The 14,645-nt window shown below is 38.3% G+C and overlaps 1 protein-coding gene across 1 annotated transcript in view; it reads left to right on the plus strand.

Moving 5' to 3' along the window:
- The first annotated feature begins 1,031 nt into the window (after positions 1 to 1,031).
- PKP1 (plakophilin 1) overlaps positions 1,032 to 14,645 on the plus strand; it is a 49,934-nt gene continuing 36,320 nt past the window's right edge. The window contains exons 1-2 of the mRNA XM_060772547.2: positions 1,032 to 1,450; positions 13,844 to 13,944. Coding sequence (XP_060628530.1) covers positions 1,234 to 1,450; positions 13,844 to 13,944 — 318 coding nt within the window. The 5' untranslated portion in view covers positions 1,032 to 1,233. The remainder of the gene's footprint in view (positions 1,451 to 13,843; positions 13,945 to 14,645) is intronic.

A 14,645-nucleotide genomic window follows, 5' to 3' on the forward strand; every position in this document is an offset into this window, starting at 1 on the left:
GTATGTTCATTGTTATGTGCATGATGTGGCATTGAATTTTTGCTGTAGTTTGTAAGCCGCCCTGAGTCCCCTTCGGGGTGAGAAGGGTGGGGTATAAATATAGTAAATAAGGAAATAAATAAATAAATAGGTTCATCAGGTGCTCTGCTATGGCTGACTTCTCTGGCTGAAGTAATCAGCAGTGCCTTTCACGTTCCTTGATTCGTGTTTGGGCAATGCTGCATTTGGTGGTCCCTATGTAGACTTGTCCACAGCTGTATGGTACATAAGGACTCCTGCAGAAGTGAGAGGATCCCTCTTGTCCTTTGCTGAACATAGCATTTGTTGGATTTTCTTAGTGAATCTGTAGATTGTTTGTATGTTGTGTTTCTTCATCAGCTTCCCAATGCAGTCAGTGGTTCCCTTGATGTATGGCAAGAACACTTTTCCTCTGGGTGGATCTTTGTCTTTACTCTAGTTGCTTGTTCTAATTCACAATTGTTTGTGGCTAATTCACAATTGTTTTGTGAATTAGCAAAGTGACCACAGATTCTTAGCTAGTGGCTTAATTCAAACCAGAGGGAAAAAGGTGGCTCATCAGAGTCCATGGTTAAGAAATATGGAGCTCTCCAGATATACAGCCCTTTCCTTGAGGAGAGAAAAAGTGGGGTATAAATCATCATTATCATCATCATAGTGAGAAGCCATGGCAGCTCTAGCCTAAAATTCTCAGGAAGGTCACACCCAGCCTTTTTTTTTAAACTATAGCTACAAATGTGTTCAGATCAGTAGTTTTGACAGGACTATGAAGCCAAAGGTGAAAGAATATAGCACCCGATTCCTCTCAAACTGTTAATTCTTTGCTAAACCCCGTCACCTGTCATGTATAATGGCTGTTCAAAGCAGAGTCACATCAGGAGTAGCAGTAACACAACCATTAGCCCTACAGCACCTGAGTGAGCATGTCGTACTGCCTTGGGATCTGCAACCAGAGTAAATCGTGGGTGTGTACAGACATAGACCGAAGGCTGTATATCCAGTCTGGCAGAGGGCGTGCCTCATCACTCACACACAGGAGATCAGAGTGTGAGGAAAGAGCAGCTGTCGGCAGTGGGACGTATGGCAAGGAGGGCTCCCTGAGGTTCTACATCAGGTCAAGAATTTTAGCTGCTGGTGGTTTTGTTTTGCATTGCCTTTTAAGTCCCAAAGAAGAACCAGGTGACATCCCACCTCACCTCAACCCCATTTGCCATCATGCTTCACTCTCCCGCTCCACTGAAAACAGCACTGGCCTATGAGTGCTTCCAGGATCAGGCCAATTCTACCCTCGCTTTGCCTTCGGATCACAAGCTGAAGACAAGGGGCACAGGAAAACAAAGGGTCCAGGAGCAGGTGATGATGACAGTGAAGCGGCAGAAGCAAAAGACATCGCTTTCATCAGCATCCAATGCAGCAGGTCACTCCAACCGAGGTAAATTCCTACCACTGCTCTGAATAGAGAGGACGGATATTCCCTTCGTGTGAGCTTGATGTTATGTGGGATTTGTCTTTATCTGTAAGAAACAACTTCAGGGGTTGTACTTTATTCTGTCTGTGGGATTTTGCTGTGAGGATGTAAGCAAGGTCTTTCAAGTCCTTGCAGGATGAATGTCTGTCTAGGGATGTTCAGATCCCAAACTTTAGATATTTTAACTTTTTAGTAATTCTCCAGATGAAAAACTTTCAAAACTAACAGTAACCAATCTGGTCAAATTTAACAACATTGAAGGACTACAGTTTGAAAGTTGTGGGTTGAGTTGAATGGTGGCTATGGTTGGGCTAAGTGCATATGCTTCTGCTGTGAAACTAAGGGCTGGAAATAAAAATCTTCCATCCTTTTTCAGCTTCAGAATACTGTGATGATTCTGTCCAAATGAAATATCCCGGAGCAAATAATTGACACAAGCACCCAAAATTGAGTATTTTTATTCCCACTGAATTATAAGAGAGTGAAGTGTTTTTATTAAAATTCAAATAAATTGCACAAAAGATGTGGAATTGATAAAAATATCTTAAAGTATAGATGTTGGGATTACCTGATTTTCTGTTTAAATCTGCGAATCTGCAGTTGGGGCAGGTATGCATTCCTTAAGGAAAGTAATATAGCTTCATGGATATATTTTGAAACTTACGGCTGTCAACGGAATGTTTTTATATATACTTATGTATTATCCTTTCTTCCGGTACTTTGGAAGTTTCCCTTGGACAAAACAAATTAAAAATAAATAGAACTAAAAATATAGTAAATTATAATATTAAAAGCCCTATTTTCAATTATCAGATTTTTATCAGATTATCAAATTAAATACACAATCATGCTTCACTCTCCCGCTCCACTGAAAACAGCACTGGCCTATGAGTGCTTCCAGGAACAGGCCAAAAGATGGCTTGCCTGAATAAAAATGCATTTGCCAAATGTTATTATTATCTTTTTGTTCCACTAGCTTAAATGCACTGTGACTTTCCAGGCAAGAATTTCCTTTTATACAGTCCTTGTGTAAACATTTGGTGTTACTTGATCTGCAAAGGATCTTACAGACAGAAACGACATTATCCAGCAGATGCAGTTAATCATAGTCTGAAGTTTGGTGCCTGTTCTCGGTCTGTAATTAGTATTATTAGAGTTATTGAACAAACCTGAAATCCTGGTGTCTGCCTCACCAATACATTAAATACAGAATGAGATCTTTAAAATCTAATTTTAGAGCACCTCAGACATGTGAGATATCATTCATCCAAGCATCTTTGTTTGTTTTTGCAGTGAATCAGCCAGGTTAAAAAAACATTTATGAACATCATTTAGATTCTTGTGACTCAGGTTGTGAGGAATTTACGTTCTGATCTACTCACAGCAGATGGCATATGTTGTAGTCAATTCTGAAGATGTAGCCATATGAATTAAGAACACTAATGAGAAGCAGCACACTATATAGCTGTATACAAAGTTCCTTGTGATCTTTAGGGAACAATGCTTTCTTTCTTCTCAAAGGAAGTTTTTTGGTTGTTTGCAATGTGGACTCTGAATGTCGAACAGTTTGTTGTTTGCGGGTATTTGGTATGTCAGCACTCTGAGAATTTAAAAACAGTTTGAAAAGTGTTAGGATTTATTTTTTTTCAATTTTAATTGGTGACAGTGTTTTGAGTGCTCACCAAGTGTTTTTATCCTACCAATGGCTTGCTGCAATCTTGGAATTTGGCTGCAGGAGGGGATAACTGTATTTTACATTGCTCACTTTCCCATATTTTCCAGTCACTTTGTTTTCTTAAATTGAAGGAAAAGATGGCATAGCTTCACAGTGCTTTTTGATAGTTAACACTCAGAGCCCTATGTTGAGAAACACCCATTATTTTTAGTGTTATTTTGCACGTATTCTATAGAAACAAGGCTTTCATTCCAGAAATGGCATAGTTTTTTTTGTGAAAGAAAAGTTTGCAGTTGAGTGAACCAGATTGCAAATGGGGAAATATTTTCATTCATGGCCACTTAACAAAACTACAAAAAACTTGGTATGATTAGATCTTTGTTATTCTGAAACCATAAAGCAAGCTAGACTTATTGAGTAAGAGTATTTGCTGGGTGTTTTTTTTTTTTTTCATTCGCCATTATGTTTGCTAGATTCTGTGCTATAGAAACCAAATCTTCAGTAGCTACAGTAAGTCAAGGGAAGGGTTTTGCTGCAGGTTAAGAGTGAGTTCTTGCTGTGGCACTATGTTTGTGCATACAACCACCATTCTATTCACTCTGTCACTTTTTTCATGCTTGCATAGCAGAGAATGACATGGGGATGGTGGGAGAAGGCTGCCAATTCTGTGCCACTTGTTTCTAGTGTCCCTGGTCTCTGGTGGTATTCCTGGAATCAGTGGAGTATGAAAAGGCTGATATGGACAGTCTCCTCTCTGTCCCATTCTGTCTTGGCTCTGTGGGTCTCCTGGAAGTCAAAGTTTCTGATGGTGCAAAGCTGGAAGCCTTCTCCTTCTACTGCTTATGATGGCTGCCTTTTTCCTTTGTTCCTCTCGCAACAATTACATGGGGACAAGTCTATATGTTGTCTCCATAGTCTCCTCCAGCATTGTTAGGCCACTGCTAGAATTTACAGGATCTGACTTTTACGAAAGCGAATATTTTTTCTCAAGAGCAAATTTAGATTTTTTTAGAATTCAAAGACACAACCATGTTAGTTTGGAATGTTACTATGCAAAGGGCTCTTGTAGCATTTTAGAAACCGAGAGAACCAAATCGATAGCATAGCTCTTCATATACTGCATCACTGAGCATCATCACACGAGAGAGAAAAATCCACTTAAAATCCGGTTTCCGCCTCCTGCAGAATTCTGGGTTTTATAGTTTAGAGAGGAGCTTTGATAGCCTCACTAAACTACAAACCCCAGAATTCTGCAGGAGACAGAAACCGGATTTTAAGTGGAGTTTTTTCTCTAGTGCGATGTGAAAATGGACAAGTGTATGATGCTTATCTTACTACTTTCATTCTCTTAGCCTCTAAGTTGCTATACAATCTCTTTACATTCTGTAGTTTAGTTAGATTAGAATGCAGACCTGAGCCATATGCAGCCCTCTTCTATTCCACTTTAAAGTTGGAAGATGCACCCATTTCCCTTCACAGCCCTCAGTTTCTGTGCTGTGCTGTTTTCCTGTGTAATTAGACAAGAGAAAACAGCAACCTTGGCAGAGATTTTTGAAAAATGTAAGACATTTCACCTTCATCACACAGTTCCAGAAATCTGATGGGTAGGAATGGAGACGATTAAATGTCTCCATCCTTCTGCTCTGGGCTGTGGTGTGTAACTATGTTCATTCGCAGGGGAGTGGACCTGTTCTTACAAATGTGCACTAAGTGTATCCAAAAAAAGTTGTGCTGTTGTGATTTACAGCTGTGAAAGCCATGGCTTTGTGGTCTGGATTTCATTGCAGTAATAATAGAGAATTCTTAGGATTATGTTGGTTTTCATTTTCAAAATGTAAATTACAAGAGATTTGGAAAAGTTGATTTTATAAGGAAGAAGCTCAATGTTAATAGGGAGATAGAGATTTTCTCCCTACTTATTAGAGATTATATTCCATAAGAGAAATAGAGCAAGGATCAAAAGCATGGCATATTTGTTTTTGTTACCCACTTATAAGAGGAAAACAAAGCTGACTTCGCAGAAAACTTATTGGAATAGAAATAGAGTGTCTCATTATCATTCCTGCCTCACAATTATTATACAAATATAAAGTTGCAAAAAAAAAAAGCTATTTATTTATTTATTTACAGTATTTGTATACCACTTTTTTCACCCTGAGGGGGACTCAAAGCGGTTTACACATAGGTAATGGCAAAATTCAATGCCAGTACAAACAATTACAATTATACAATACAATTAGACATAAATCAAGTTAAAAACAGTATACCCACAAGCAATAAAACAATCATTAAAACAATAAAACAGTCTTGTCCGTCTGTTTCCCCCATTGTTTGTCTATAGAAAGGAGTCCAGGAACAAGGATAGTGAGGAAAATAATATGCAAAAACAATCACTCATCGCTGACCTAATTGCAATGGGAAATTCTGGTCCAAAAATTACTTTCCAAGCCTGCTTTTCAAATCATGCTGGAGAAAAGGAAGCTAGAACTTGATGTGATAGAAACAAATGTGTGGGACCTTCTATGACATCACTATAACAAAACTGCTATAGGCCAGCCCTATGATTTTTTTTTTTAGTTCTATAAAATAGGTCTATTTTTACTTATTAAGGGTTTGATTAATAAAAGCTTGGTGTGATTAATAAGGCTGACCTCACTACAGAAAGTAGATGTGATAACAAATGTATCACTGTGGTATTTAAGATATAGTTCAGCAATACTTACAAATTTATTTTGATGGATGAATCAGTGTTTTTTCAATCTGTAACAGTGTTGCATGGGTTTTATAAGTAAGTCCAGATCTATTTTTGCTATTTTTGAAACCATATGTAAACTGTACATTTAAATTTTATGCTAGTCTTCCCTCCAGGCTCCTATTGTATACACATTTCTATGTGGAAAACTGCACTATGACATTTGGAGGATCTATCCCCAAGAATGGTGAATCCTTGAGTTCTGAAAAGTATTAATTAAAGTATTTACTCAAAATACACACTGAACCAAATGTCTAATATTTCATTTCTGTTCTTAAGCCTGTAATTATTTCAAATTTAACCCCCAACTTTCTACCTCATGTTAATCCAACTGTAGTCACAATTCAGCCTGATGGAGGATTTTTTTTCACAACAGAGGAGCAAAATTTGCAAAATATAATATAAGGGTCAGTAGATAAATACTTATACCAAAATACAATTATCTTTTAAGCTCATATACACAAACTCAGTGAATTTGTTTCAGATTAGTTTACACAATAAAACATGTGATTTATAATAGAATAGTATTTTTTCCAAATGTATGCAGACATTATAAAACAGTTGTGCAACTAAACTGACTTGCTAAAGTCAGATTGTTATCCTTTTCAAGTTCTGATGGAACACTGATAAGTAATAGCAGATAAAAAGCAATTTTTGGACAGAAAGTTACTGATATAATGTGAATATATGAAACAAGCAGAATGATATACGTGTCTGCATCTACCACAGTTGTTGAACCTGTTATGAGAAAGGGAATAGTAATTTAATAGTATGATATTGTTTTATAAAGGAAAACATTGAAGATGATAAATGTTCTTTCTTATTTCTAATGTTCTTCCCTCATTGTTACATTTCCAGAAAGCTTTCTCAAGCACAAAGATCTCTTAGTAAATTTTAGAACTGGGTGATAGGAAACTTTTCAGTATATTTTATCTAGATATCCAATATAAAAAAATCTGAAATTGAGGAAAATCCATAAACATACAATAATGTTTGCCATTCTGAAAGCAGGAATTGCTTGAGGATGCAAGAAAGCAAAGCTATTCATTAGTTAAGCATTTCATGCTTTTAAAAACAGACACACACATTTCCAACTGCCTGGCAATACAGGGATATTGAATAGAATAATTTATTGTTGTAAGTACATGATATGAAGCAAAATCTAAAATTTATCTTGTTTTTAAATTCTGAGTAGTTTGTAGTCTGGTATAAGATTATTCCTCATCCGAACATTGCTTTCCAATGACCTAAGCTCTGTAGCAGTGGTTTTCAACCTGTGGGTCTCCAGATGTTTTGGTTTTCAACTCCCAGAAATCCTAACAACTGGTAAACTGTCTGGGATTTCTGGGAGTTGTAGGCCAAAACACCTGAGGGGCGACAGGTTGAGAAGCATTGCTGTATAGGATGGATAGCAGTCGCCTGTCATTAGAAGGGAAGAGGTTTTTACTGAGCAAACTGTGAGGGGGAATTAGGGCCATGTTATCCAGCCTGATGGGTGTAAGGGACTAAATGGGCATTTGTTCCTAAGTAATGGTAGGTTTTGGGGAAAGAACTTAGGACCCTTTTGGTGGTGATGCTCTTGAACAGCTTATTTAAGTCCTGTGACTTGGGAAGTTATGGGCAAGTCTGCCATTGGGGTTAACCTGGGTGCTACCCCCTAGTGGCCTGGATTGAGGGGGGGGGATGGACCCAAGAAAAAGGCCAGCTGGGGTGAGCAACACAGAGCCAGGGATTTCATCCAAAAGTGACTGAGGAGGAGGAGGTCACAGATCGACATCTAGACAGAAAGTATCCCTGTGTGCCTTTAACTGGCACTGCTGGAAATCTTCCACATATATAGCCAAATCTCAATAGTATAGTAATGATATATTGATACTGACTACCATCTTAGCTGTAAACATTAAATCCCTAAGAGATTGATGTGGCATCAAGCCACTGCTATTAGATGTGATATCAAAGAACACTTTATATTCTGAAAAATAGTGTTTGCTTAGTGTTATATGTGAATTGTAGGGACTGTGCTTAGTAGGGAAGAGACAATTTATCAATTTAAGGTAGTTTGATAAATCTCTAGCCTGTCCTAGTAGTAGTAGTTACAGGAACATTAACATATGCTATATACGTGTGTATACTACAAGCACACTGCAAAATATCAACACCCAAATCCACACATTTCTTTTTTAGCTGCAATTCCCTGGATATTAATGTACATTTGACATATAGCAGCATTCATAGTACATGTTTGGTTGCACATGTGTGTTCTGTAATGGTGAACTATTAACAGAAATGTCTTTGAAATTTCTTCAGATTTTGTGTTCTTCAACTCTGGCAGAGTTTGAACATCTGCTCGATCAGCAGCCGTAGGCTTCTCTATTAATTTCAATGGAAGTGGTAATACTGCCTGTTTATCTCTATGTGTTGGTCATAGGAACTTTTTGTGTATATTCCAGACCTGGTGTCCTTTAGCAGTTAAAAGATATGGGTGAATGGAGTAGACCAATAGTTACATCCAAACTGAATGTTTTTGACATGGCTGCACATTGTCTTCAAGAAGTATGATTATAAATGTAGTTCACGTTGCATGTACCTGAATAGAAAAGGTTTCTTTGTTGCATCCTAGGGTCACAGGATTGCAAGTAGATCATGATAATAAAATGCCTTTTCTTATGACAACTCAAAGCTTCAGGTATGTGTGAGATCTGTTTGATTACATGTGAAGACCTGATGAAATGAACAGGAGGACCATTTCGTAATTATAACATCACCAGAAGAGAAGAATGTTCCCTTGTAAAACTATTGCCAGTAGACAAAGACATGCGTACATGGTAGCTTGTAACTCCAGCCTGGTTATGTAACAGCTGGGTCACAACAGAACCATGAGAGGGAATGATGCAGTTTTGTACACTGGTTGTTGGGTCCTACCAGTTTCCCACAGAAGCAATAAAGAATTGTATTGCCATTAAATAAATTCTTGCATTGGGGGATTATGTTCAGAAAAAAACAGAGCCACAATGTGTCAAACTATAGCTGACAGTGTTCCATGTACATTCATTCCGTATGAAAATAATGCTTGGTGGGTTTCTTAACAGTTTATCAGAGAGTGCTCAAAGCAGCATTTTAACACTTGTATTGCCAAACACTTTCATGGCCAGAATCATTGGGTTGTTGTGAGTTTTCCAGGCTGTATGGCTATATTCCAAAAGCATTCTCTCCTGACATTTCGCCTGCATCTATGGCAGGCATCCTCAGAGCTCCTCACAACCTCTGAGGATGCCTGCCATAGATGCAGTCGAAACATCAGGACGATGCTTCTGAAACATGGCCAGGAAAACACAACAATCCATTTTAACTCTTGCTGACAAGGTCAGACAGGTGAAGAAAGAGCAATTGGGTTAAGGAAAATCAGTTAGCTTCCTGACTTCATGGGTAAAGTAGTATTTTTGTATGCTACAGTTGTATCAGTGTTTGTCATGGAAATATGTACAATGTGTAGGAAGTTTGTATCTTAAGCATTTGATGATATGTACTTGGGGCTGCTATATGCATTAGAAACCACAATGATATGTGTCCACCGTGTATTTGAAGGTGTCAATTTCCCTTTTACATTATCTGAATTTATTCATGTAATGACACTCCCATTATTTCTTTTGTTCACCTTCTTAAGTTAGCCCAGATGTAGAACTCCCAGAGATCTTAGTTCCAGGCAATAGCCAAGGCCAGACCTTAATTACAGCAAAGGGGTAAACAATGTGTCCTAAAACCACAGCCTAGGAAGACAACACTGTATGTACCACTAGCCCACATTATCTTCCCTTTATTAAAATGAAGATTTCCTTTCCCTTGTAGTATTTCTAATTTCAACAGGGTTCCCATATAGCTAAACAACACAGGTTCCACAAACAAGTACAAAAGTGCTTGGGGCTGAGGAAACTTGCTAAGCTTGTAATGAAATTCAGCTTCTCCTTCCCCTGTGAGGGCATACTGCTCTTAGCGACTGCAATGACTTCAAGCACAGAACAAACTCATAATGCAAAAGGCAATTAGAGGTTGTATTTGATGATAATGATTCCAGTGCTATGAATGTATACACACAACTCCAAAAACAATTACAATAATGGAGCATAGCAACAACAAAAACAACCACAACATCTGCCATTTAGCCTGCTCTGCCTCTTTGGAAGATTTGTAACTGAAGACCATAGCTGATGTATGGGAAAGACTCAGGACTGCTATACTGAAGATCCCTCACAAAGTACCGTTTTACTGAATGTCCCATAAATCTTTAAAAGCTGACATGTTATGTCTGGGATGAAGCCTTTAAGATATGGGCCTACTTAATGGCCCATCATACACTCATTAAAATGTCACACATTTTTGTATCAATAACATATTCAATATAGATATGAATAATTGCTGAATGCATCCTATTTATAATTTACTTAACTGCACAAATAGCAGTTAATTGTTGAATGTATTTTATTTATAATTTACTTACTGTCACTGTACAACTGACCTATAGCAAAATAAAATCCGCAAACGGTGATAACTTTATTAGCCAACCAACATGCATAAAACACTTCATGCAAACTTTCAAAACTCTAGTGGCTTCTTCTTCAGGCAAAATATGTTGAATAGAGGAAGAGAAAGAAAAGTCGTGCGGTTGGAATCAGATGCCTACATTCTATATCAGGTGTTGTTTCTGTTGTTGTTTAGGTAACCTGGAGGGATCTCAATGCAGGCAAAGGACAATCCTTCTTGGCCATGTGGCAACTGAGACAAAGGATAGTAAATTTTAAACATCAGTACTAGTAGCAACAATAATTTATCTTGGAATCCAGAATATCTCTGTTTTTTTACCCACATGTCCCTTTTGTAAGAAAAGTAGTCTCTTCCGCTGCTACATCAGGAAAAACCTTTTGTTGCTCTCTAGGTAAAACTCAGCCAATTAGAGTCCACAAGAAAAGGTTTTACCTCTTCAGGAGGCAGGACCCCAAAAAGTCAAACCTTTGTTTATGTCCATTTACAAATCTGCCTCATAGTAGCATTGTCTAGCCCAGGCATGGGCAAACTTCGGCGCTCTGGGAGTTTTTGCCTTTGGCTCCCAGAAATTCCAGCCAGCTTACCAACTGTCAGGCATGTAGCGGGGGAGGGGGGGCTTGAGGGGCTTCAGCCCCCCCCCCCCCCCGAAATTCTCATGGTGGTTCGTGAAAAGGCCTTACTGGTGCATTATTTAAACTGTTATGTTTATTCATATCATGATCTGATCATCATACTCAATATATTCCATATGCATGGGGGTATTTGGGTAATGATACAAAAGGTTTGCTAGGCTAGACCCTCTTTTACTCAGACTCAGCCCCCCCCCCCGAAACTCAGCCCCCAACCCCCCCCCCCCCCGAAAAAAATTCAGCCCCCCCCCCCCCCCGAAATGAAATCCTGGCTATGGGCCTGCCAACTGTTAAGAATTGTGGGAGCTGAAGTCCAAAACACTTGGAGGGCCAAAGTTTGCCCATGCCTGGACTAGCCCCATTTTACTAGTTTGTTTATAAGGCAATCATGGAGACCTTGTTGAAGGCCTTATTGAAATCAAGATATGCTACTTTAATAACTTTCTCTTCATCCACAAAGTTTGTAACTCTGTTTTAAAGGGAGATAAGATTAGTCTCGCATGACTTGTTAATCATCTGCTCTATAATCTTTTCTTGTATCGTGGTCAGACTTACTAGGCAGAGACAACATTTAATCTCTTCTAATCTGTTGGGGGTATTTCCTATTCTTCAGAATTCTCAGAATTATTATCAGATGTTCTGATATTACTTCTTTTAATACCCTTGGATGTATTTCATCTGGTCATGGAGATTTTGATTCATTTATAATAGCCAGGTATTTCTGTGTTACCTCTTTACCTCTTCAGTATTTTCTCTAGTCCATCATCTGCTCCATTTTCATAGTTAGCACTATTTTCCTTTTGGGAGAAGACTGAGTCAAGGAAGGAGTTGAATTTCTGTCTCTTGTCTCCCTGAAATGGCTACTAACAGTAATGAACAGAGATTAAAACTGGGCCCTTGTGCATGTTACACAGCAATAAATCTATTATATTCAGTGAGATAGTTCCCAGGTATGTGGGTGTAGCATTCTTACTCAGACTCATATTCAAGATATTTCTATTTGATTTCTGATAAGTCTGTGGCTATAATAAACCTTTTGCTTCCTATGATGCATTTTTTGCATGTCAGGATCACAAACAAAATTCTAAACTAGAGATGGGGACATTAACATGACATGAGAAATCATTTGGATTTTGTGAACAGTTACATAATAGTCAACTTATTTTACATATATTTGAAACAAAAATTGATTGCATAATTGTCACCTTAGTATTTAGGGAATTACAGGATTCCACCTTGCCCCCCCCCCCACCTGCAGCTACGGTTATGCATAGACATTTTATCAAATTTGTCACATGTTGCTGACAATTCAGTTGATTGAAATCTTGGTTTATGCAAAAGCTTCCCCCCTATAAAACCTGTTTACAATGCCTATTTTTATAGACCATCCTCTTTGGAGAAAATAACACAATTATCTATGTAGGACAATCATAAAACAGCTAGATGGGGCATCTAGCTGCCTCCAAATTGCAATAGTTATATTTGTGTTTGATGTTTATTACTCACTTTCAGATTTTGTACATATAATTCTGTTGATGCATTCAGTATCAGTGGAAGTTTTTGAAATCATAACTTTTTTTCATTTCAGATTTCTATATGTAGTTATTCTGTTGCCTTCCTAATTACACGTTCAACAATTAATTGTTTTTTTTTCTGCTAGGGTTTTAATCTTTTTAGAATTCACTAATTATTACACAATTCACTAATTATTTCATACTTGGCATGGGAAGAACTTGAGGTTTTAAAAAACTAAATGTGCAAGAAAGAAAAACTGAGATTTTTGCATCTCATGCTTTGCTCTTTGATATTCAGTAGCTATTTAGTGGGATATTTTCAGGTTATTTATTAGCAGGACTTTCCCCTCAAATATGGGGATCATGCTGTACATCCCAAATTATATATTGCAAGACTTCCCATGGTTACCTGAAACTATGAATAATGTTGTGACTATACTTGGGTTGGCAGCATACCATAGAATCACACAGAAGGAAATAGAGAGGTTCACAAACAATTTGCGGTGAGGGCTAATGTTTTTAAGAGAGTGGATAATAAGGACCTCTTCACACAGCTCCTGGATCCATGCCATTTCACTGACAGTTGCTGGCAAAATGGCAGCCACATGGGGTGCCTCGTGAAGCCTTGCGTGCCTTCCCTCCTTCCACCATCACATGGTAGGAATGGAACAAGGTGCATTGGTACTCTGTTCCCATCATATGGGTGAAAGGGCAACAACACATGTTGCCCTTTCCTCCATCAGATGGAGCAGAGGGCAACAAAATGCAGGTACCTCCATTGGAGCTACCCAAAACACACTTTCCTCTCCATGTAGGCAGAGGCTTCCCCTCCACTTTGAGAGGAATGGGGGCAGGGCCAAGCCAGCATCATCTAATGGCACTCAGCAAGCCCTGTCCAAAAGAGGCAAAAGGGTCTATTTAAACCCCAATGTAAAGAGGTCAGTCGTGAAACTTTGGATATTGAATCTGTGGATAGTGGGACCACACTGGACTGAATGTCTTTAAGTTGGTTCCAAATATGAGGTAGCTTTGACTTGTCAATAGCTTCCCAGATAGGCTTTGTATCTAATACAGATATCACTTGAAAAAGCAGCTGTTTTCTTGATATCCACCAATTCCATTTTTTAAAATTTACTAAACTCTTCAGAGGGGGTGGGAGATTTATTTCCCTGAAAGAACAGTGTTTTCCTTGAATCAAAATTCATATATATCATTTTTCTCCATGAAATTTTTTTGCTCTGTTTACAGGTTCCTTGTATGATGGTGTAGCTGATGGATACAGCAGTTATGGAACAGCCCGTGGAAGCTACTATGCCAAAGCCCACACAGGAAATAATTGGGGCCACGCGGTAAGGTTTACTCTATGATCCAAGGCATGGTGTTGGGAATGGGAAGAAACAGTGGGATGGCTCTACTTTTATAAAATAAAATAAAGCAAATATAGCCATCCCTCCACATTTGTGAGTTAAACATTCATTGCTTCAATTATTTGCAAAAGTGGAGGGACTACTGTATTCCAGTTTTCTCTGTGGGAATCCTACTATAAATTTGATATGTCAGTCAATAGTTTAGTCTGTATAGTTGCCCAATTCCTTCTGGCCATAAAGGTGTGGCGGTTTTCTGGCAACAGGGAGACGGAGATCTCTCAGGGACAGTGGGATCCAGTGTTATTGACTGGTATGATTTGCAGGCTGCCTGGACAAGTTAATGAGTTAGGTTTCTGATGTACAGTGCTGCAGTATTGCACTTTAAAGGCACATCTAGCAACCACAAAAAGGGAAATGAAAGATTCCTAATTCTAAAGAATTCTGATTCTCTAATTTTTCAAAATTGTGTGTGTGTGCACATGCATATGGCATATGATATCCATGCATAGGTGGTGTCTTGGGTACAGTCCTTCTCTGTAGGTATCTTAACAGTATCCATATTAATTTAGAATGATTTGGGAATCATTGCTTGTGTGAAAACTAAATAAATTTGGTCTTTGACCCATCTCAATTCTTCTGCTTTTTAGATAGATAGATAGATAGATAGATAGATAGATAGATAG

The sequence above is a fragment of the Anolis sagrei genome, chromosome 4 (assembly GCF_037176765.1).
Source record: "Anolis sagrei isolate rAnoSag1 chromosome 4, rAnoSag1.mat, whole genome shotgun sequence".
Lineage (NCBI taxonomy): Eukaryota > Metazoa > Chordata > Lepidosauria > Squamata > Dactyloidae > Anolis > Anolis sagrei.